The following is a 23,192-nucleotide window of genomic DNA, read 5'->3' as shown; positions in this document are numbered from 1 at the left end:
GGTCTGCTATTCCCCTAAGCACACCTGCACTTATGTAAAGATGAGGCAGTGAGGCAGGGAGACTGGTACTGAGTTTCTCATCATTCACAAGCATTAACATAAAATGTTTTCTCCTCTGATGTTTCTCTTCCAACGAAATGCAAAACCAAGCAATCTCTTCATCCTTCACACTTAATCTGACATTGATTTGGTCATGTGTTCCCTTAAGGACAGTTACAACAGTAGGTGACAGCCAACATACAGTCACATGTCAGACATGAGCTGAATACCAGAGCCATTTCATTTGTGTCACAGCGGGTGCATGATTAGAATTACTAGAGGAGGGAGAGTGCTGGACCTCTCCTAGAAGATCTGAAATCCCTTCTAATTCAAACTCCTTACTCAAGAGAATCCCTTCTACAGTAAATAAGGATAGGAGAGTACGGAGCCTTTACAACTCCGCTCTCTTCAGAGGAAGAATACAACATTAGAGACTTGATCCAATGGGCCCAACTCTGCTTCCTGTCAGATTAGCAGTGTTAAGAATCATGGAGTTACATCACAGCCTTCGGTGACTCCATCTGGAATCTTAAGAAATGACAGGATCTACAGTTCCTAAGTTCCCTTGGAAGCATCATGGGGCAGCATCCTCAAGGCTGCTTTCTGTCCGTTCCCTTTTGCACGAGGAGAAGCAAACTCTGATCATAGAACTCACTGATCTCTTTAACTTAGCTTTTCCTTAGCATTAAACCAAAGGTTTTAATGGGTAATGTCAAAAGTGTGAGCCTTGCAATTTGATTTCAATACTATTTTTCCATAGGAGGAAAATCAGTTTTGGCTACTTTCTTAGAAGTTTCTTTCTCTACGATTTCATTAAACAGCTCTTGTAAGTGTCCAGAATGGACACTGTGGGAAACAGATACATGGGCTTCCAATAAAGAGAAGAGGAAGGAGAAAGAAAGATGGGGAATGGAGGAGGGAGAGAAGACAGAGGAAAAGGAAAGGGAGAGAAGGGAAGAAAGAGGGAGCAGGGAAAGAGAAGAGAGAAAGGTAAACTATGGGTGTAGTGGGAGAACAGAACCAAGTTCTGGAGGGTTCAACACATCCATGCATTGAGGTTTGAGCTACCGCTATGTATTGTGATGCTAAGCCTGGGCCCCACGGTCTGGCTGCCCCAGAGAGGAGAGAATTCCAAGTGATATTATATAGCTTTGCTCCCCAAGTTATCCGTGATTGGTGAATAAATATTCCTACAGCCAACAGCTGGGAAGAAGAGAGACAGGTGGAGCGTTGGGTTCCTGGGCTTGGGTGTCAGAGGAGACCAAGGGAAAGGAAGGTGGGAGAGAATGAGTCAAGAAAGTCTGGCCCTAAGGGCTGACCAACTGGAGTTAAGAACAGCCCAAATGAAACAGTAAGTAATGAGTCGGGTGATCGATAGGAAATAGATTTTAATGATGTAGAGGGTAGACATCTGCCCAGTTCTAGTACTGATAAAGACTTATTATAAACATAAAAGTTATGAGTCTTTTATCTGGGAACTGAACAGTCAAAGGTACAGTAGAAACCCCAGACTGGGATTAAATATTTTATATAACATCTATGTAATGAATATAGTAACAAATAATTTTACAAAAAGTGCACAAAACAGAGATTAAAATTAGAAACGTAGGGAGTAATATTGCAATAATGTGATCATAACCTTTATAGAATAACCATTTTTACAGAATCCTTAACATGAAAACTTTGTACAATCACTTTGGAAATCAATTTGGATGTTTCTCAGAAAATTGGGAATAGTTTTACCTCAAAACCCAGCGATACCCCCACTCCTGGGCATGTACCCAAAAGATGCCCCACTATACCACAGGGACACTTGCTCAACTGTGGTCATAGCAGCTTTACTCATAATAGCCAGGAAATGGAAACAACCTCAACAGAAGAATGGATTAAAAAAATGTGGTATATCTACACAATGGAGTACTATTCAGCTATCTAAAAAACAAACAAACAAACAAAAACAGCAACAACAACAAAAAACAGGGACATCATGAAATCTCCAGGCAAAGGGATAGGATTTGAGAATATCATCCTGAGTGAGGTAACCCAGAGCCAGAAAGATACATATGGTATGTACTCATAAGTAGACATTAGCCATAAAGTGCAGAACAACAATTCTACAATCTACAGGCCCAAAGAAACAGGAAATAAGGAGGACCCAAGGGAGGATGTGTGAGTCTCACTCAGAAGGGGAAACTGGAAGGACTGAGTGGCAGTATCATCTGGATCAGGGCCTCAACACTACTGACACTGCAGCCCTTTCCCCAGTCCTCAGGTGGTGCTGAGCCCCACCCATAAGCTACATTGGTTGCCGCTTCATAGCTCTAACTTTGCTACTGTTGTGGGTTGAAATGTAAACATCTGGTGTGCAGGATATGTGATATACAGCCCCCTGTAGGGTTGGGACCCACAGGTTGAGAAGCACTGGTCTAGAGCCGGCTGGAATATTTGGGGGGGAGGGGTGCAGAACACAGGGTGACATGAACCTGCACTGCAGCCAGTTATGGGGGGATGACAACACAGCTCTGCCCTAACAAAAGAGAAAGAATCTTCCCGCCCATTGATAGATTTCACCTTAACCGAGCACAAGTACTAATATAAAATATTAAAAAGTTAGTTGGTGTGCATTATTATTGTACTTTACTAGAAAACCTTGGAAACTAGGGCAGTATTAAAATACAGGGCTTTTTTATATTTTAAAAATAATTTTCCTTATTAACTGATATCCCAAAGCATACCTCTCAGTCAATTCTCTAACACATGAGGATTTTATTCTCACCAACTGAAGTGTTAACAATGTAACCAATTCAAAAAGGGCAACGTCAAAGGATTTGGTTTTGTCAGTTTATCCATCTACAAAGAATTGAGGACGGAAGAAAAGCCTGTGGGTGAACGGGGCAAACAGAACACTAATTGCAAAAATGCTCAGCGCACTGGCTTGCAGGGCAGGGTAACTGCAGGCCGAGAATCCAATCTGAAAGGTGGCTGCTCCCAGACCCTGGCTTTTTAAAGTGCTGAGCTGCTCCAACGAGTAGTAAACTTTACAACTGACCTCACCTAGTGCGGACAAAACGCAGGTGCACTAAAAGCACTGCATAAAATTACCTTCGGCCCAGGCGCATGAGGCTGATATAAAACTGAACGCCTTTTTACATGCGAGTTCCAGAACCCAGCTATCTCATTACACATAAAAACATTTCAATTCAAAACTGGTGGGTAGACCTAATTATTTCTGGTGCCGAGCATTGTCAGTAAGGGACAACTGCCCCGCACACTTAAGACATACTCTCCGAAAGGTAACTTCCAATACAAGCATGGAGAGCCTAAGCTGGCATTGAGCATGGATCTTAACTGCACTCCCCAGTAAGAGCTTACTATGTAAGGGACAGGAGGCCAGAAGGGTCTCATCAGTCCTCCCTCACTGAGGCAGAGAACTCACAGGCAGTGAGGCTCCTTGGGAGAAGGGGCCACAAAGCCTTGCACCTCCCTGAGCTGAAAGTATTGATGGTGATGGGGAGACTTCTCGCATACATAACCCCAAATAAATTCACTGAGTCACCAAGGTGTAATTGGAGGGACAGTGACTCTGCCTGTCACTGCTGCCCTATCCAGGCTTAGAGGACATTTGTTCTCATCTCCCTCCGAATAGTAGTGTAACAGCCCTGGGGGGATGTGTAACTGCCTTCCATAGAGAAGGGCCCAATAGGACAAGGTCATTGTCCATCCTAGTTTGCTGCCATTGATGAAAACCATCACTGAAAGCAACTTGGCGAAGAGAGGGTTTGCTTGACTCCTGGTTACAGTCCAGCATCGGGTGAGGCAAGGCAGGAACCCTGAGGTGGGAACTGAAGCAGAGAGTGGAGAAAAACAGGACCTGCTGGCTTCCTCCTCAAGCTCTCTTATATAACCCAGGCCTACCCACCCGCCTTGGGATGGAGACACGGAGGCAAGCTATGCCTTCCTCCCTCCCGTATCAATTAGTAATTAAGAAAATGCTCAAAGAGGAGGCCTCAGTCATCAAGGAAATGCCAGTCAAAATGACCGTGAGATTCCACCTCACACCAGTCAGAATGGCGAAGATCAAAAACTCAGGTAACAACAGATGCTGGTGAGGACATAGAGAAAGAGGAACACTCCTCTATTGCTGGTAGGATTGCAAGCTGGTACAACCACTCTGGAAATCAGTCTGGAGGTTCCTCAGAAGATTGGAAATAGTTCTACCTGAAGGTCCACCTATACCACTCCTGGGCATATACCCAAAAGATGACCTATCATACCACAAGGATACATGGTCCACTATGTTCATAGCAGCCTTATTTATAATAGCCAGAGCTGGAAACAACCCAGATGTCCCTCAACTGAAGAATGGATACAGAAAATTTGATTCATTTACATGATGGAGTACTATTCAGCTAAAAAAAAAAAAAAAAAAAAAGGGCATCCTGAATTTTTAAGCAAATGGACAGAACTAGAAAAAATCATTCTGAGCAAGGTAACCCAGTCCCAAAAGGACATACATGGTATGTACTCACTGATAAGTGGATACTAGTCAAAAAGTACAGAGATCCCCACACAGCTCACAGAACATACGAAGTATAATAAGAAGGAAGGCCCAGGTAAGGATGCTTCAATCCCACTTAGAAGAGGAATAATCATGGAAGGCAGAGGGAGAGAGGGCTGTGTGTAGGAGAGCGGAGACATGGTAAGTTATAAGGCAGCCAGGAGAGACGCCCAGAGGGCCAGGAGAATGAATGGAAATATGAAGTTGCAAGGGGTGGAGAGGGAACCTCTAGCAAGTTCCAGAGACCTGAAACATGAGAGTTACCAAGACTCAATGGCCAAAATGCCCAGCAGTGACCACCTCCAGTAGGTAGACAGAACCCTCAGAGGAGGAATGCCTCTACCCACCCACCTTCAAAAATTTTGATCCAGAATGGTTCCGGTCTGAAACAAATGCAGGGGAAAAAGGAGCAGAGACTGAAGGAGAGGCCATCTAGAGACCTGCCCAACTAGGGATCCTTCCCATGCTCAGGCACCAACCCCTGACACTATTACTGCCATGTTGTGCTTGCAGACGGGAGCCTAGCATGGCTGTCCTGAGAGGCTCTACCCACAGCTGACTGAGACAGATGCAGATATTCACAGCCAAGCATTGGGAAGGGGTCAGGGACCCCTGTGGAAGAGTTAGGGAAAGGACTGAAGGAGCTGAGGGGGATGACAACCCCACAGAAAGAACAACAGTAACCACTAACCCAGACCCCTCAGAGCTCCCAGAGACTCAGCCACCAACCAAAGAACACACAAGGGCTACCTCTGTGGCCCCGGCACATATGTACAGAGGACGGCCTTGTCTGGCCTCCATGGGAGAGGGTGCAGCTCATCCGGTAGAGACTCGATGCCCCAGGGAAGGGGGATGCTGGGGGTGGGGTTGAGGTGGGATGAGGTACCCTCTCAGAGGCAAAGGGAGAGGGTGAAGAACTCTGGCGGAGGGGTGAGAGACTGGGAAAGGGGCAACATTTGGAATATAAATATATAAAATAATTTAATTTTAAAAATTAACAAAAAGTAGAAAGAGGAGGCCCCACGCCAATGTGACGGAGCAAGTCCTCAGCTGAGGCGGACTCTTCCCAGGTAAGTTTAGGTCTGCGTCAAGGTGACAGAAATTAATCAGCATAGTGTTCTCCGAAGAAAAGAAACCAGACACACCCTCCTGGCTTTACATAGTATGGAAGAGAGCCACAAGTTAAGAAGCAGAAACCATCTATGTAATCCTTGGAGGTAGGGCCTCATAAAAAGCCAAAGTGCCGGCATCTGGCCTGTTAGCTCTCAGATCTGACTCGGCACGTCTCTACCCTTCAAGATATCCAGACTTGTGTTTTATTATGGTAGATGAGGTCCAAATGTTCTGATCTAGGAGACAGACAGACAGACAGACAGACAGACAGACAGACATATATATGAAAAGTATGTCTGGAATATACATGTTACTGTAAATCAACTGGGGCATTTTTACCTCTTAAAAATAAAACCCAGTGGTAGAGCGCTTACCTAGGAAGCGCAAGGCCCTGGATTCGGTCCCCAGCTCCGAAAAAAAGAACCAAAAAAATAAATAAATAAATAAATAAATAAAACCCAACCCCACGGCACCTCAGCTCACACAATGGTAGATGTACCCACCGCTTGTCAATCATTAAAGGGGTACGAAGTAGCTTTGGTCTGCCGTGAGGCTAATGAGGGATCAATCTCATTCAAATCAAGTGGCTGCTGGGTAGCCACGTTGACAGTTAAATGAAGATTGGGCAAGAGTCTGGAAAACCCAGTAAATATATCACTTATTTAAAATTCGTGAAGAAATGCAGCTAAATTAATCTCCCAGAAAATAAGATAATTTACACATCTATAGAGCATTTTGGAAAAATCAGTACCCTGAGCCTTGCCTGGCAGCAGAGTAGGAAGGGAGGCTGACTGGGAAGGAAAGTCTTCCTGATAGGCCTTGACTGCCTTAATCTGATAATTCCTACTCAATCAGGGACAGAAGTGGCAAAGGTCAAGGCATGCGGTGTTTCCTCACACTGAGTTGAAACTCACATCACAGAAACCAGGCAGTCGGGTAAACACTTGCGTGACATAGGAATCCTTTGGATGTTTTAACACAAGTGCATGCTATTTTACAAAGCTTCAGCAGGATAAGGAACGAAAAGCAGACAGCTATCAGATTATCGGACAATATGTGCACGTAACCACCGACCACGCAAAGAAAGAGTGAGCCCACTCTCACCCCCTAAAATCACACCGACGTAGTGATTCAACACCACCGGTTAGTTTGCCTGTTTCTGAACTTTACACGAAGGATATCCCAAAGCGTTTCTCCTCTGGTTTCAGCTTCTGTCAGGTTAACCCGTCAATGTCATCATTGTTCCTTTTTCACGGGTCCACATTATTATATAACATGATCCTGTTCTTCCAAGCTGCTCCATTTGAGCATGTGGGGTATTTCCAGTTGAGGCATACTACGTAAGGTATCACTTTTCTCATCCGTGAGAAACAGAGCCATCCCAATAAAGCACTCAACGTTGAGAGTTGAGGACATGGGGAACGTTAAGAAGGGTCCCTTCAGTCAGAGCCACCTGTATGCCCCTCAGTTCCCTCTCAGGCATCTCTCTGCTACTACATCAGCCTCACGGGGCTTGTCTGTGCCCTGTGGATAATATTACTAGCCTCAATTACATCTCGGTCCAGCTACCCATGTGCTGTGTGCTGCACCTGGAGCGTTTGTGACAGGCAAGGGGTCCCTGCCTGTTTAGTCTGAAAGGGAGCAGAATTTTATCCCCATCCACATGCCCTGGGTCACATGTGGAAGTCAGAAGAGAATTGGAGGAGTTGCCGTTCTCCTTCTCTTGAGAGGACCTGAGCTGGGAACAGAACTTAGCACACTTACTCGCTGAGGCAGCTCACTGCCCCCAGCAGTCTCAACTACAGGCATCTAATACTGAGAGTGAGGAAACAGTCCACCACAGAAAAGAGCCATTGTGCAACCAACCGGTTATCCAAGAGCAAATGGTCAGCCCTGAAAACATCCATACGAGTAGCACTGTGTGGTCTGGGCAGGCTGTATTCAGATATGGGTATGCACATACAATTAATTACATATGCAACAACAAACAGGGAAAGAGGCTATGGATTTGAGCATGGAAAGTGTACACGGGAGAACTTGGAGGGAAAAATGGGAGGGGAAATTATATAATTACATTATGATCTCAAAAATGTCATAAACAGTCATAAAGTAAGCCCTTAAACATTAAATAAAATAAAAAGTGAGAGAGGATGTTCCCACTGACTCTGACCTCCCTTAAGATCTGGGGGATGTGTCCACTCTGGGTGGTGCTAACCACATTCACATGCTGAGCCATGGTAATCACAGCCGTGTGCTGGGAGACAGTAGCCACTGCCATGTGCTGGGCAATGGTAACACGTCCATGTTGGGGAACTCACTATGCTAAGGCCAGGAAAGACTCCAGGGAACACTGGAACCTTCCAGCCAGTGCATGCTTCCCCTCTGCGCTTCTGCTGCCCTTGAATAGTATAATTTACAGCCATCTGCGCATGGTAATAGATTTTACACTGAAGTTTGGTGGGGGTGGCTAGATGTACTCAGAGGGGTTTCCTGAGTGCGGAACCTTATATGTATTGAAAGCACAGTTCTTTTTGACAAGTCATGCTATAATAATCTGAAAATTACAAGTGAAATAATGAGCTTTAGCTAAATTTCTGTTGGATGACAACAACAAACAAGGCTGACAAGAAATATAACTCTAAATATGCAAAATAAAAAGACAAAATCCTTAGAAAGCTTGATTTGGAAGTCTTTCGTTCCAACACTAAAAATGAAATTAATAAAAAACTTACTTTGAATTTCATAAAAATAAAAATGTTTTAAATCTATCAATGGTACTCCTGAAAGAATAAAAGATAATCCAAAGACTGAGATCTCTGCAGATAATATGTCCAGCAAAGATTAAACTTCAAATATATAATGTATGCACTGAAAATTCAACAATACAAAAATGAAAGTTAATGAACAAAAGATGCGTAATGGATCTGAAAAGCGCTTCCTCAAAGAAGACCGAAGTGTAGCTAGTAAGAAGGAAGATTACAGTGTCACCAACTGTGTCAACTATAGGGAAAGGCACGAACATTAGAACCACCATCACTGAACACTAAACTAAAGACCTCACCGGGCCACGCCTGGAGGAGATGCGGGGCACCTCCTACTTGGCAGTTTTGTGAGAACGGATGCTGTCACTCTGAAGTGGCATCCAGTACTGTGAAGAAGAATGTCCAGGTAATCTTCCCCCTACAATTCTACTTCTAAGAACTTATCCTAGAGAAATAAAAACTGGAGTTCACATTAAACACAAAGAAAATATGTTGTTCCTTGACACGGTATTCTTAATTGCCAAAAGGTATAACTTCCATCTCTCATGGGACATCAAGCTGACACGTCCAAAAGCAAAACACTAACCTCACAATGCAAAGGTCTGGCTACTGACACAAACACAGAGCACGCGGATAATAGGCTGAGGAAAGAACACAGGAAAACAGCAGCAAGGGGCTGCGACAGTGACACACGCAGTGACATGGGCAGGGACACTGGCAGGCACCAGGCATTCTCAGAACAAGGCTGTATATGGAGCAGCAGTTCAGTGATGGAGCCTCTGGGGTTTGAGACCAAAATTGGAAATTACAGGAGTTCCTATGACTACACCAGGAAGTGAATCTTACTGCACATAACCTAAAATGAAAGCAAATAAAGAAGCAATGGGGGAGAAAAACAGCACAGGCGACAAACACCCTCCTTACACACCTAGTGCACACATAACAAACGCCCTCCTCACACTACATAGTCCACACACAAAACCAACTGCAACTGGGGCAGACAACATGATAGGCAAACTATCAGCTGGACCAGGTCGCAGAGAGGGCTGAGCCCCCATCTCAATCATAAATGGGAAGGGACGTTTCAAATAATCAGGTTACATAATTTAATTCATGCTTTACAAACAGGACTTGGGGCCCTTTTGGATACAATGCAAAAAAGGAAGGTAAAATAAGCGTTGGTGGGCTTGGGGTGGAGTTAAGGAGGAAAGGACGCTCAGCTGCTTTGTAAGCAGTGGACTGAGGCAGGCAGTGAGGCACGCGGTGAGGCACGCAGTGAGACGTGCAGTGAGGCACACAGTAGGCACGCAGCAAGACATGCAGTGAGACACGGAATGACACAGTTCCTGACAGCTAGAGACCCAGAGAATACCGGAAGGGAGGCTGTCTGCCAGGACAGCAGGTTCCCTCCAGGACAGGCTGCCTTGTGGGTATTAGGTGGCATTAAAGGGTAAGTCTGAAGTAACTGACAGGACTCTCTGAGGTCTGTTTTAACCATTAGTGCTCTCACCTCAGCACCATGGATCAGCTGTGAAATGTCGGTGTAATGCACCGCAAACTGCCCAGCCACCGGTTTATGCCGTCACATTAACTACCCTAATTCACAAGCGCCAACAGGGAATACACATCTATTTTCTTCCACAAGGAAACCAGGGAGAAAATTCTGGGACCAATTTCCAATACGATAAGCATTGCTTTTGGATTCTGCCTGGAGCCCCGGAGCCCCAGGTCTTGTTTCCATTCACAGAAGAATCATCTGAGCTCACTGAGTTCACTGTCGAGACGGGGGCACCTGTCCACCTGTCTGTCCTTCACAGTGGTTTACCCTTGCTCTGTTTGGTCTTGAAGTTTGTGGAGTGAGTGGTTTTGAATCATGTCAATTCTTCTGGGTCATGCCAAGGACAGTGTTTACTACTGACTTTGGGTTACTTCTTGTCCATTGGGGATGCACATTAGTACGTTATGTCAGTCTATTTAAAAACCCTACTGACAGCAAGGTCATGTGCCTCTCCCTCAGATCCTGGTGACCACATTAACTGTGTGCTCCCCTCCGCAGGTAGCTTCGCTGTGTTTGTTTTTCTAATACTTGAGGGTTTTATACTTTGCTTTTGAATCCTTTAGATTCTTCTTAAATTAGACACTTAAAATATCAATCTACATCTCTTGACGCTCTGCACAACTTGTGGTGGTGAAGTCACAGGTTAAATACAAGTCTTAGACATTCCTCATCCTTGCTAGTAAGATAGCAGGACAGCTCCTCCAGAAATCATTTGGAATGATTTGTAATAAGCAGCTCTGATTACAAACTGGAGTTTGTAAAATTGTGAACTAATGTTTATCATGACACTATTCAAAGTAGTTATAATGGGGAGACTGAAATATCTATTGAAGATCTAACGGAGAGACAATACAGTGAGATGAAATATTGCTGAGCTGGCAGCTCATAACCCCACTCTAACCCTATCCTCTGAGAATTCCAAGGAAACTTGGTAGACTAAGTCAGAAGCCTGGCCTATAGAACACCTCAGGATGGGAAAATAAACTTCGAGTCAGAACTGCACTGTGTTTAGAGAGGTAGAAGTCTGAGCCACCATCAGGAGAGTGAACCCCAAGGGTACAAGAGGTACTGTGCACTTCTACTGGAAAAGGAACCCCCACCCCCAGAGGTACAAATGGCTTCTGCTGCTACCTAGGAAGGAGTTTCCAGAAATCACTTTAGGCATTTAGACAGGTCACCAACTGTGAACCAGGAAATGCAATATATCACATTCATCACATGACCATCTCAAGAGATGCAGAGAGGCCTCTACAGAAGCCCAACAGAGCTGCCTTCCTCCTCTGTGGAGCCCATCAGTCTGGTGGTACAAAAGTACTCCCCTGCCCCCTCCCAGGTTTCCTTTATGGGAGGTTCCCCTAAAATATTTGGATATTCAAATTGTATGCTGGCTTCTCCTCCTCAGAGGATTTGTGGTTTGAGAAAGTGAGAGGTGACACAGGAAAGGCGACAGTGGGGAGGGTGACGGACTTGGAATGGACCCACTCACTGCCTTGTGGGTTAAAACACCACCATCCATATCAGCAAATACGGTGCAGTGTTTTCTAGCAAAAGGCTAAAATGGCTAATGATATCACTACTAACTGCTTGAAAAGAGTTTCAATAAAGGAAATCCTGCCGGAGCGCCAGTAGTTTATGTATTTCTTTCTTTTTTTTTCTTTTTTTTTTCCGGAGCTGGGGATGGAACCCAGGGCCTTGCACTTGCTAGGCAAGCGCTCTACCACTGAGCTAAATCCCCAACCCCTTATGTATTTCTTAAAAGGGGGGGAAACACTTTCAAAAGAATACAGTAAGTGGTTACAGTTACATAGTACTGATGCCTTCCCTGGGATATGGAAAGAGAGAAGGCAAAGACTAGTGGTCAAGGCGATGTAAGAGCCCGAGCATGGGTGAGCATCCCACAGTGGACACATCCATATTCAGGATGAGTCTTCCTACAGCAAAGAACAGTAACTGAGGTAATCCCTCACAGTTAGGACTTGAGACAAATCTAATCTAAACAATGTTTCTTTGAGAATTCTTCTAGAACACTCAATACTGGGTCAATTTGACAATTAAATTAACACATAGGTTACATAGGGTATATACAGGGTATACAAGATATACCAGTTAGGGTTAATACAGCTGTGAGGAAACACCATGCTCAAAAGCAACTTGGATAAGCTATGGTTTACTTCACTTAAAGTTCCATATGATCGTCCACCATCAAAGGCAGTGAGGGCAGGACCTCCATCAGGGGAAGGAACCTGGATGCAGCTGCTGATGCAGAGGCCATGGAGGAGTGCTGCTTGTTGGCTTGCTCTCCATGGCTTGCCCAGTATGCTTTCTTACAGAACCCAGGGTCACCAGACCAGGGATGACTCCCACAATGGGCTGGGCCCTCCCCATCAGTCACAAATTAAAAAAATGTCTTATATCTGGATCTTACAGAAGCATTTTTTCAACTGATGTTCTATGGTTCGTAGGAGGCCAACTGTGTCTATGAACTCATCTACTAGTAACTTCCCTCGTTTAAGAGTAGTCCAACTACAACATATAAAAGTTGAGTAGTTGAGTAACTGCTAAATCACACCCTAGCATACACGGTAAAATACATCAAGTAGGAAAAAACAGCGACAGTGCTATAACCTGGTTCAGACAGTAGCTACACCCAGTGGACAATGAGAATCTGCAGTACCAATCACAATGTCCCCGCCATATTTCCTTGTTTCCTAAAGTAATCCACACTTTTCCAGTTGAGAAACATTTGCTATTCCATTGTACATAAGAGAGAAAAAATATTGTAAAAAGAATTCCTCTCACCTCTATAATTTACTAACATGTTTATCACATACCACAACAGCAATGAGATAAATCCTTAGCTCTCACAAATAAGAAAAGACCTAGATATTAAGAAGCTGGGTGACCTACTTAAGATGGCACAAAGAGCTAAGCTCGGAGCCAAGCCACGTCTATAAATGACTTCCCTAGTGCTGGCCCAATTGTGTTTGCCACCAGAAGTCCCCAGAATAAGGAGGTAAAACCATTATCATACGGTATTTGAGCCATGGCCCCAGAGGATGACTAAGCTGAAGTTGGCTCACTCTCTCTCATGCTGACCCAGTAACTGGGTTAGCAACAGCAACAGAGGCAGACGGAGAATTCCATGAACATTAATTTCTTTAAAATTTAGTGGTAGCCTTCTAAAAGGGTAAATTAATACACTTCCAAAGAGTTTGTCCATGTATTAGCCTAACAATGAGATGATTTTAAATTGTCTGATTTACATTTCACTACTAGAAAAATTTAAATGACAAAGAGCCTGTCAAAAATATTTGATCTCGCATAATGATTAGAATATTTTAATTCACTTTGCCTATAATGGTAACCTAAAGAAGAGAATCATCTCTAATAAATGATTCACACTGAACGAGCTTTCTTTTGCTTAATAAAGAAGCTGCTGAACTGAAATATATGCACAAAAGCAGAAGCTCCCAGCATCTAATATTTAAATAATTTATATGTACATTCACCTGTGAATTCTCACACATAATTTAACATTATAGCATATGTCAATCCACCCTATTTTGCATCAAGTGTTTTTATTTTAATGCATCAAATGATGCTCGTTCAATTGTAACTTCCAGTGTTTTCTAAAAATACACGGAATCTCTGTTATTATCCTTAAATTTCGTTGTAGTCCACAGAACAAAATCACAAAACATACACATTTTACAGTGCTTCTTCACGTTTCACCTTTAAGAGAAACATGTGAAGCATGAATAACTTTACTGCAGACATGGCGAGTACATAGGCTGACAGCATTTAGTGTTGAACATTACGGTTACCACACACAGAGACACATAGACAACATGCCTATTCACAGAGCACAGTGACCATCATGACAATGGATACAGGAAGACAGATTTCAGCTCAGCTATAAAGAACGGTTAGTTAATGGGTGACAGGAAATTCCATCACCAGAGAAGCGGAGTTCCAGTTAGTGAATGTGCTCAGGCATGAGCTCGCTCAAAAACTGGGAAAATTAGGTCACAGATCCATTCATCCCACAGATGCTTTTCTGGCTCACCGCCACCCTCTGCATTTCCGAGTGGCTCTTGGCTCCTTTAGCTTCAGAGCAAGCCGGCTGCACACATGCAAGGGTGTCACATGCACATAGACTGAAAAGTTCACTAGCCGTAACATAAAAGTATGTTTAGACTCCAGTGAAGAGGACACAGGACGCTAGGAATTATATAAAAACCTGAACAAGAGGCCAATGAGGGAATGATGATCTGGCATTCGGAAACAGGGATGACGTATCGCATTCCAAAAGCCAAGGCTTCTTGATGGCCAAGTCAACCCAAACCAGCGGGTGGGCAGAGCAAGATTCATGCCACACTCTGTTCTGAAGCTATGGGCAGCAGTGTGGGCTGCTCTTATATAAGAAGAGCCAAGAGGACACCACTGGGCTGGACACACCCAAGACAACGTTTACAATAACTTAGCTGGGATCCCACAGCATGGCCTAAGTGGAACGCCATCTTCCCCAAGCTCAGTATCTCTTCATTCACAATCATGAGAATGAAAACAAAATTGCCTGCTGGTTGTGATGTCTCTGACAATTATGAGCACTAATCTCTCATAATGAAACACATTTCAATTAGTGTGGCAAAGACTCTGAGAAATACGTCAGTGAAAACACGGTCAATCCGCAGTTGTCCGTGTAACATTGTAATACACAGCATTTTCCGGAGTAGCTTACCTTTGGGATTATTTTTATCTTAAGAACTTACTTAATATATCACTTAACTACGGATTTGGGAACTTAACTCTGTTCAAAGTCACTTGTATTTCTAGATCAGAAACTCGTTCAAAGAAGAAATGTTTTCTTAGTCAACACACATTTTGGCACATCACCAAGCACTCATGGTATTAGTCAATAATTGAATTTAATTGATTCAATCTAGAAGGTTTAAGTAATCCATGGGGTATGATTGCTATTAATTTCATTAACTAAAATAGTTTTTAATATTTTTGTGAAAGAAGAATGCAAACTGAGCTCTCTTTCTATTGAGTTCACTGGGCACAAAGCAGTATCACAGGTCTGACACAACTGCACAGTGGGGTAACCCACTACTCAGTGGACATACATAATATGCACTCAAGAAATGCAATAGTAAGATAAGCGACTGACAAATGATCTGACAGACTATATATACACAAGACACACATACAACATACACAGACACACAAACATGCACACAGACATACAGATACACACAGAGGCATAAACAGACACTCACAGAGACACACACAACATGCACACACACATGTGCATACATACACAGACACACACAGAGATACAAACACACACAGTCATACACAAATACAGACACACACACGCATACATGTACACAGACACATACAAACATGCACATGCAGAATAGACACACACAGAGACACATGTAAACACAAACAAATATACTCAGACACAAACATACATACACCTACACTCAGACACAAACATGCATACACAGACATAGGCACATGCACACACACAGACACACACATACAGAGAGAGAGAGACACATAAACATGCAAAACACAGAGACACACATATGCATACACAAACATACACAGTCACACACAGAGACACATGAGTATGCACACACAAACACACATACATGTACACAAAGACATGCACACACAGAAACACACATGTGCACACAAATACAGACATACACACATACATGTACACACACAGACATATAGTCACACATACACAGACATGTACACACACACACAGAGACATATACACATACACACAGACACACACACAGAAACACATACACACAGACATACACACAGAGAAATGCACGTTTGCACAAACATACACAGAGACAGACACAAACAAGCACACACAGAGAAATGCATGCACACACAGAGACAGACACAAACAAGCACACACAGAGAAATGCATGCACACACAGACACAGACACACAGACACACACACACACACACACAGGACTAACGAGTTAAAACTCAGCGAAAGCCAATTACCTGAAGAAGGTGACAAAGAACTGCACCAGATCCATGATCGTGTTGTGTTGGGAAAACGCAATCTGAAAAATCAAAATATTAGAAAATTTGAAGTTTACTAAGCCTAAATTCTTCAAAACCTGTAGTGTTGACTCACACTATTTACAAACATGATATTTCTAAATCAGCACAACAGTTGGACTTACCATACTATAAACAAAACAGCCAATGTGCAAGCTTCACTTGCAAACTACCAGTCATTGATGGGGCGGTGCCACAGGCACTAACGGGGACTGCTGCGTAGATTATGGCACTGAGCATTAAGGCCCACAGTAGAACTAAATCAGAAACATGAGCTGGAGTAGCATGTGGAATGCCACAACGCAGTACATGCACCTGCAGAGGATTGCAGGTGAATTCCATTAAGAGTGTTCATGTTTTCGGTGAACACGGTTGATAATTTCTTGTTTATAAGAAACCAGGAAAACGCATGGATGCATACATTTCATTCTGTACCCTGAAAGAAACAATATGCTACTTTTTTTAATGTCCTATTGCATCTTTCTTGAGGAACTCTTATACACAATGAGCCGATGGCACCGTAGCTGAGTGGAGAACGACACCTCGCACAGTTGCCTCGTATGTCTTAGGAAACTGTAGAGCTGTATATCTCAGTCCTCCCGTACTGAATGGCAGTGAAGAAAATATCATCATAGTGTTAGAGGAAGGCAGAGAAACAGAAATAAAAATTATGTCTATAACATGGGGCATGTAATAGACTTGACCTAACAGATATTGATTGGGCTTTTATTGCGTGTGAATGACACAGTTAACACCAGTGAGTATTCCTACATCGCTGAGATTAAACCAACAAGGCTACAGCGAGCTTTTACTCCTTTCAGTGATCTCTCAACAATAAATTTTAAAAGACATATCAATACAGATTAATGGGGCTGAGTTTTCTCAAACTTAAACAACTATGAGACTTGGGAAAATTAAATAGTTCGGACACCGGATGGATGATGAAGGAGGACTGTGGTTCTGGGTTAAGAATACACAGATAAGCTCTAAACCTGTCCCAGTGTTCAGTGTGGCCTCATTGGACAAGAAACAGCAGGTGAGCTTTTTTCTTCTCTCTCTCTCTCTCTCTCTCTCTCTCTCTCTCTCTCTCTCTCTCTCTATACATGTGGGTGTATATATGTCTGTGTGTATGTTTATGCATGCATCTGTGTGCAAGTGTGTATGTACATGCATGTGCACACAAACGAGCATGCATATACATGTGTGTGCATATGTGTGTGTGTGCTCACATGCTGTGACTGAACCCAAATCTGTGAGCCCCTGTGAGTATTCTTGGTCAAGGCATTACCACTCACTGTAGCTGCATACCTAGGCCCTATTTGATATTTTAAAATTAAGTGATTGATTGATGATACCTTAAGTCAATTGGGAAATTCATTTTCTGACCTACACATATAAATATGTGTAACATTCATTTCCAACAAGTTTCTAAAATAGTGAATTATAAAGAGTTTATACAGAAACTGAGAAAAATACTTAGTTTAGAGGAACTACAGGAAAAAATATTTTAAAAGATGAAAGAAAAAAATTTAAAATAGAAAAGATATTTAAATTTTTATGCCCATGTAAGAATCTGATAGGAATACAGTTTGTCAAAAATTATATTCAGTGCCTTAAACGTTAGGAAAATGTGAGATACCGAAATTAAGAACTATCTAGGTGATCTTTTAAAGGTTAACTTTTTAGTTATAGGATGGCCTCATACAGCACAAAGATTGCCTACAAAAGGGAAAGGGGTGCGTAAAGAAAGCATTCGGTCAATATCCAGCATGTGGGGAGGAGCCCTGTGCCACCAAGCAGACTCCCCTCTTCAAACCCAGAAGGAAAGGCCACACAGCACACAGCAAAACAAGCAAGCAAGCCAGACAGACAGAAAGACATACAGACAGAAAGAAAGACAGAAAAAAGACAGAAAGATAGAAAACAGACAGAAAGACAGACAGACAGAAAGATAGACAGGAGGGAGGGTGGGTGGGAGGGAGGGAGGGAATGAATTAATTCTGTGTGAAATGTCTTAAATTGGAGCCACATAGTAAGAATTCCAGGACAGACATTAAATGCTACTTAGGATCTCAGGGGACTGTGGAATGTACAAACATAGAAAACAAAGAAAAGCCATCGTCACTTGGAATCGCAAGTGTTTGGTGTTTCACAGACACTGGAGAGGAGTGTTCTGGCCCCCTGTTGTTAGAACAGCAATAAACAGGTGGGAAATTAGAAGAGCTAAAACCACTTGTAACAGCTCCAGGTCTGTGGCTGGCTAGCCTCTCCCCTCTGTGTTAGGAAGGAAGGGGACCAAAGTACAGAGGGCACCTTGGGTTTACTCTGATGCACACGCTGAAGACAAAACATTCCTGCCCCTTGTGAAAACATCTAAATATTTCTTTTTATTGATGAAACATAGACTTAAAAGTTTTAGAACTTCTAGTACTTTTCATACTAACCCTACCTTGAGGACCCTTCCACAGATAATTTAGCCAACTGTTCTTAAAAGTACAGATGTGCCCACAGCTGTCTTTGCTTCATTTACACCAATCATGTGACCTCTCATCTTTGTTGTGAACCTCCAAAGACCAGGATAAGCATATGAAAATTACTTATATCATCTTGAATCAGATTCTGTACCCATCTAAAGTCATTGCCACTTTGCTGGGCATTCCAACCACATGAGCATCGATTAGAGAAACCCAAGCCTTCTGCTCATAAATGACAGATATTTCCAAGTGATCATAATGAGGCTGGCATTGCAGAGCCATATGGAATGTGTGTGATGCTGTGCATGTCCTCCTTCACAGTGTGCAGCCCTCTGTTCAGTGCTCCTGGCTGAGCTCCTCCCACTGTAAAAACAGGGGCACCCTTGTCTTCTCTTCTTCAGACAAACTACTCTCTGCTTGTGATTGATTTGTAGTCCAGCCATTAATCTTCAGTGCCAAGCCTGACTTCACTGTGTTAGCTTGCTTTTCAAACTGTGTTGTGAATTGGTCCAGCACATTTTGGAGCTCTGCAGAGACCTCTCCCTCATATCTGCCACTGGGCTAGGCAAATCTGCTCTGCCTTCTCTCTGATAATTCATCCACGTGGCTCCAGAGGACACATGGAGCTCTGAAGTTTCCCTCTTGCCTCTCTCCTCCTCCCACAGACACTCTGGGTCACAACTGACATCTGTGGCTTAGTAGTCTCTTCTGTGTTTTGGCACTCATGGAAATACTGTGTTGATTATATCGCCCGACGCCTATGTTTTATTTTACAATCTGGTTCCTCTAACTCTCTGGGAAGATGGTAAGTCACAAATTTATAGACTGTGCTAGCCGGGCCCCATGGATTAAAAGCTTTCCATTGGTTACATTTTGTTACATTTGCAATAGAGTTTAGTTAAGTTTTACTTGAATCTAACATTGCTCCAAACTAAGCTTCAGCTGTGGAAGATCTATTCTCTGTGTATTTACATTCTCTGGTTTCCCAAATCATCTATGAGTTGCAGATTTCTTAAAATCTTCTATCTCCTGATTGCCTGTTTGGTTTATGTCATTTTAAAAGTTCAGTCTGTGGTTAAGTCAATAGTTCCTGGATCCAAACTATCCTTATATTTTATTGTTAGGCCCTAAATTGGCCTCACAATCACTACCTGGACAGCCATTTGCTTAAGCTACTCAACCAGCTCATGCTGCCCATTTAATGGGTGCATTTCCAGCCACAATGACTCAACCAGCAACACCATTCCACCACATCTGGGGAAGACCCTGCACCTCCACCATCTTTGTCACCACCACTCTTAACACACAAATGGTTCGACATGTCCTTAGTTAACAAGTGTCTAAGTAAAAGGTACAACCGATGATCACAAAAAAATTGGGTGGGTACTACACATCACTTCAAGCCGCCTGGGGGAAGGGGTAATAGCACTACAAACGTGAAAACAAAACCACGATTTAAGGCGAAACGCACGTGAAGATATCTACTCTTCCAACACTTGCCTGAAAAAACTTGAGTAAATAAAATATCTAGGAGGGATTCCACAAAGTATGGTCATGATGCAAGGCAGTCAAGGGCTCTAAAACTTGAATTAATTATGCTTTCTATCTGTATCTATTCGTTAAGTGGTTCTATGAAATATAAATGTTAGGAGGGAGGGACCTGGGAAGGTAAGAGGAGGGGAAGGGAAAGGGGGGGCGGGATCAGGTATGAGAAGGGATAGGAGAGAAGTACAGAGGGTCAGGAAACTGAATAGAAATGTGTAGCAGTGGGAGATGGGGAAGGAGAGGTTCCTGGATCCCAAAGGTGATGACTTTAGCCAAAACACCCACCAAAGGGAAGCTAGAACTTGCAGAGGCCACCTCCAGTAGATAGGCACGGCCCCTGGTTGAGGGATGGAGCCACCCACCCATCTTAAAATTTTTAACCCAGAATTGTTCCTATGCAAAGGAAAGACAGGGACAAAAAATAGAACAGAGACAGAAGGAAAGGCCACCCAGAGACTGCCCCACCCAGAGAGCCATCCTGTCTGCAGACACCAAACCCAGATGCTATTGTTGATATCAAGAATTCATTTGCCAACAGGAACCTGGAATAGCTGTCCCCTGAGAGGCTCTGCCATCACCTGACTAATACAGATGCAGATTATCACAGCCAACCATCTGACTGAGCCTGGGGACCCCAATGAGAGCTGAGGAAAAGACTGAAGGAGCTGAAGGGTTTTGCAACCCCATAGGAAGAACAAAGACATCAACTAACTGGACCACCCAGGGTTCCCAGGGACTAACCACCAACCAAAGATTACACAGGGAGGGACCCATGGCTCCAGCTGCATATATAGCAGAAGATGGCTTTATCTGGCATCAATGGGAGGGGAGACTCTTGGTCCTGTGGAAGCTAGATGCCCCAGCATAGGGGGATGCTAGAGCTGTGAGTCAGGAGTGGGTGAGTGGGTGGAGGAGCTCCCTCATAGAGGCAGAGGGAAAGGGCAGTGGGATGGGGAGAGGACATTGTGGAGGGGAGACTGGGAAGGGGAAAACATTTAAATGTAAATGAATAAAATGATTAATTAAAAAGAATGACAAAAAAACTATACATAAATGTTATTTTAATTGCAGCTTGTATTCAGAGGACAAAGTGAGATAGCAAGACCAGAAGAAACAAAGTTCTTGTAATCCCCCCAAAATCAACACTGTTTTCTAAACTGTAGAAAATGACAGCTGGAATTTCTCACAAATTAAATTGCATAAAATACTTGGAAGACCAAAATCCTAACTGAAGACTTAGATTGACTTCTGCCTTCCACAATAAGAAATATTATGGGAGGGCAAACCGGTCAAAACAGGGTCTCTGACAAAAATGGCATTAGGTATACAAACTGCCTCAGGAAACAAACTCTCCAGGCCCCGCTCCTCCCTCAAGAGACGCAGGTACCTTCTGGTTGGGTGGGTTGGCAAGCCCCCATTTTCTTCAGTGGTGCAGCCACTGTTAGGTCGTCCACGTTCACACAGCTCAGCTAAAGCAGCTGTGCAGCAGGGACACAAACACAGGACACAGAAACGGGAGGGCTGTGGTGGTTTGGACAGGAACGGCCAGGATAGGCTTAAATGTGGGAATGGCTGTAACCTGTGCCTGGAACAGCTTGAGAAGGAATGTGTTGTCACTGAGAGCAGGCTTTGAGGCCACGGCAGGCCAAGTGTCTGTCTGTCTCTCTTTTTCTCTCTGCCTGCTGCTTGGATCGACCCCATATGGGTCTGTGCTATCGGAGGTCTCCCAGTGATGTGTTTGTTGCTGACCCCACTTCTACTCTGAGCCCTGGTGAAGAATGAGTGAAGAATTTTATATGGGTGCAGGAATCCAAACTCAAGTCCCCAGCCGTATGGACGAGTGCTATCACCCAGGGAGCCATTTCCCGGCTGCAAAATAATGATTTTTTTTTTTAGTTCTTTTTTTCGGAGCTGGGGACCGAACCCAGGGCCTTGCGCTTCCTAGGTAAGCGCTCTACCACTGAGCTAAATCCCCAGCCCAAAATAATGATTTTTAATAGTGATCAGAGACTCCGACCCGTGTCAGTCTTGTGCTGGGCAACACTGCTACAGTGTTGCAAACTGGCTGCTCTACAGACCCCCCAGACTACCCCACCCATCTTTCACAGTGCCCTTCACCTGACCTTTTCTGTAGACAAGAGTGTAACAGGCAGGCATGGAAGCACTACTCCATGCAGCCCACTATCAGACACCACAATAGCGTAGAGAAGTGACATTGGATGATGTGAACTGAAGGACAAATGTGTCCCCAACACGATGTGCTGGAAACCTAAACCCCAAACTCATCCATTGACAGTACTGGACATACGGGATTTGGGCTAACTGGGGTCACAGATGGTATTGGTGGCTTTATAAGGAGAGGCAGAGACTCCTGGACCCATTCCCTGTCTTGTTACATGATGTATCCTGCCAGGACACAACACAACACAAAGGTCCTTACCACATGTCAATACCTTCTTTTTTTTTTTTTTTGGTTCTTTTTTTCGGAGCTGGGGACCGAACCCAGGGCCTTGCGCTTCCTAGGTAAGCACTCTACCACTGAGCTAAATCCCCAGCCCCGTCAATACCTTCTTAATGGGCTCCAAACCACTTAAACTGTTTAAAAAATGTTTTTGCCTTATGCATTGTTCAGATTATAATGTTCTGTTATACAGAAGATAAAAGATTAAAACTCAAGATGCCTTCTTATAAGGTATAAATTTATTCATGCATTGACTATCTCACTAAAATCTATCATATTTAGGGTCTAGTTACCAGGTGTGTGAAATACAGTGATTAAAAGATTAAAATTCTTACTGGGGGAGCAACCAATTGACAGTATTTACAGTGTGTTGAAGTGTGGAAAGACATAAGAAGAGGGAAAACCTCTATGTTTTATTTACATGGCTGGGTTACAAACTCATACTTTCAGAAAACTGTCTGAGACTGGACTGCACAAAAAGAGTTAACAGAAGAAATGTTTTACTGGGTTCAAATGTATCTGACTGTTCTCTTTTTCCCCAGCTGAAACAGCATGTTGCAACTTCAACCCTTCCTAAGAGAC

The 23,192-nt window shown here is 43.5% G+C and overlaps 1 protein-coding gene across 5 annotated transcripts in view; it reads right to left on the bottom strand.

Annotated features, from left to right (window-relative positions):
- The window catches only part of Atrnl1 (attractin like 1), a 540,797-nt gene that overhangs the window by 353,425 nt on the left and 164,180 nt on the right, over positions 1-23,192 (bottom strand). For all 5 annotated transcript variants that reach the window (XM_008760587.4, XM_039095274.2, XM_063281046.1 and 2 more), the window contains one exon: positions 16,071-16,132. In XM_008760587.4, the coding sequence (XP_008758809.2) occupies positions 16,071-16,132 (62 nt within the window). The remainder of the gene's footprint in view (positions 1-16,070; positions 16,133-23,192) is intronic.

This window comes from Rattus norvegicus, chromosome 1, assembly GCF_036323735.1.
Source record: "Rattus norvegicus strain BN/NHsdMcwi chromosome 1, GRCr8, whole genome shotgun sequence".
NCBI classification, from domain to species: domain Eukaryota; kingdom Metazoa; phylum Chordata; class Mammalia; order Rodentia; family Muridae; genus Rattus; species Rattus norvegicus.
Note: the sequence above shows the minus strand (reverse complement) of the source record. Positions and strands in the feature narration are given on the sequence as shown.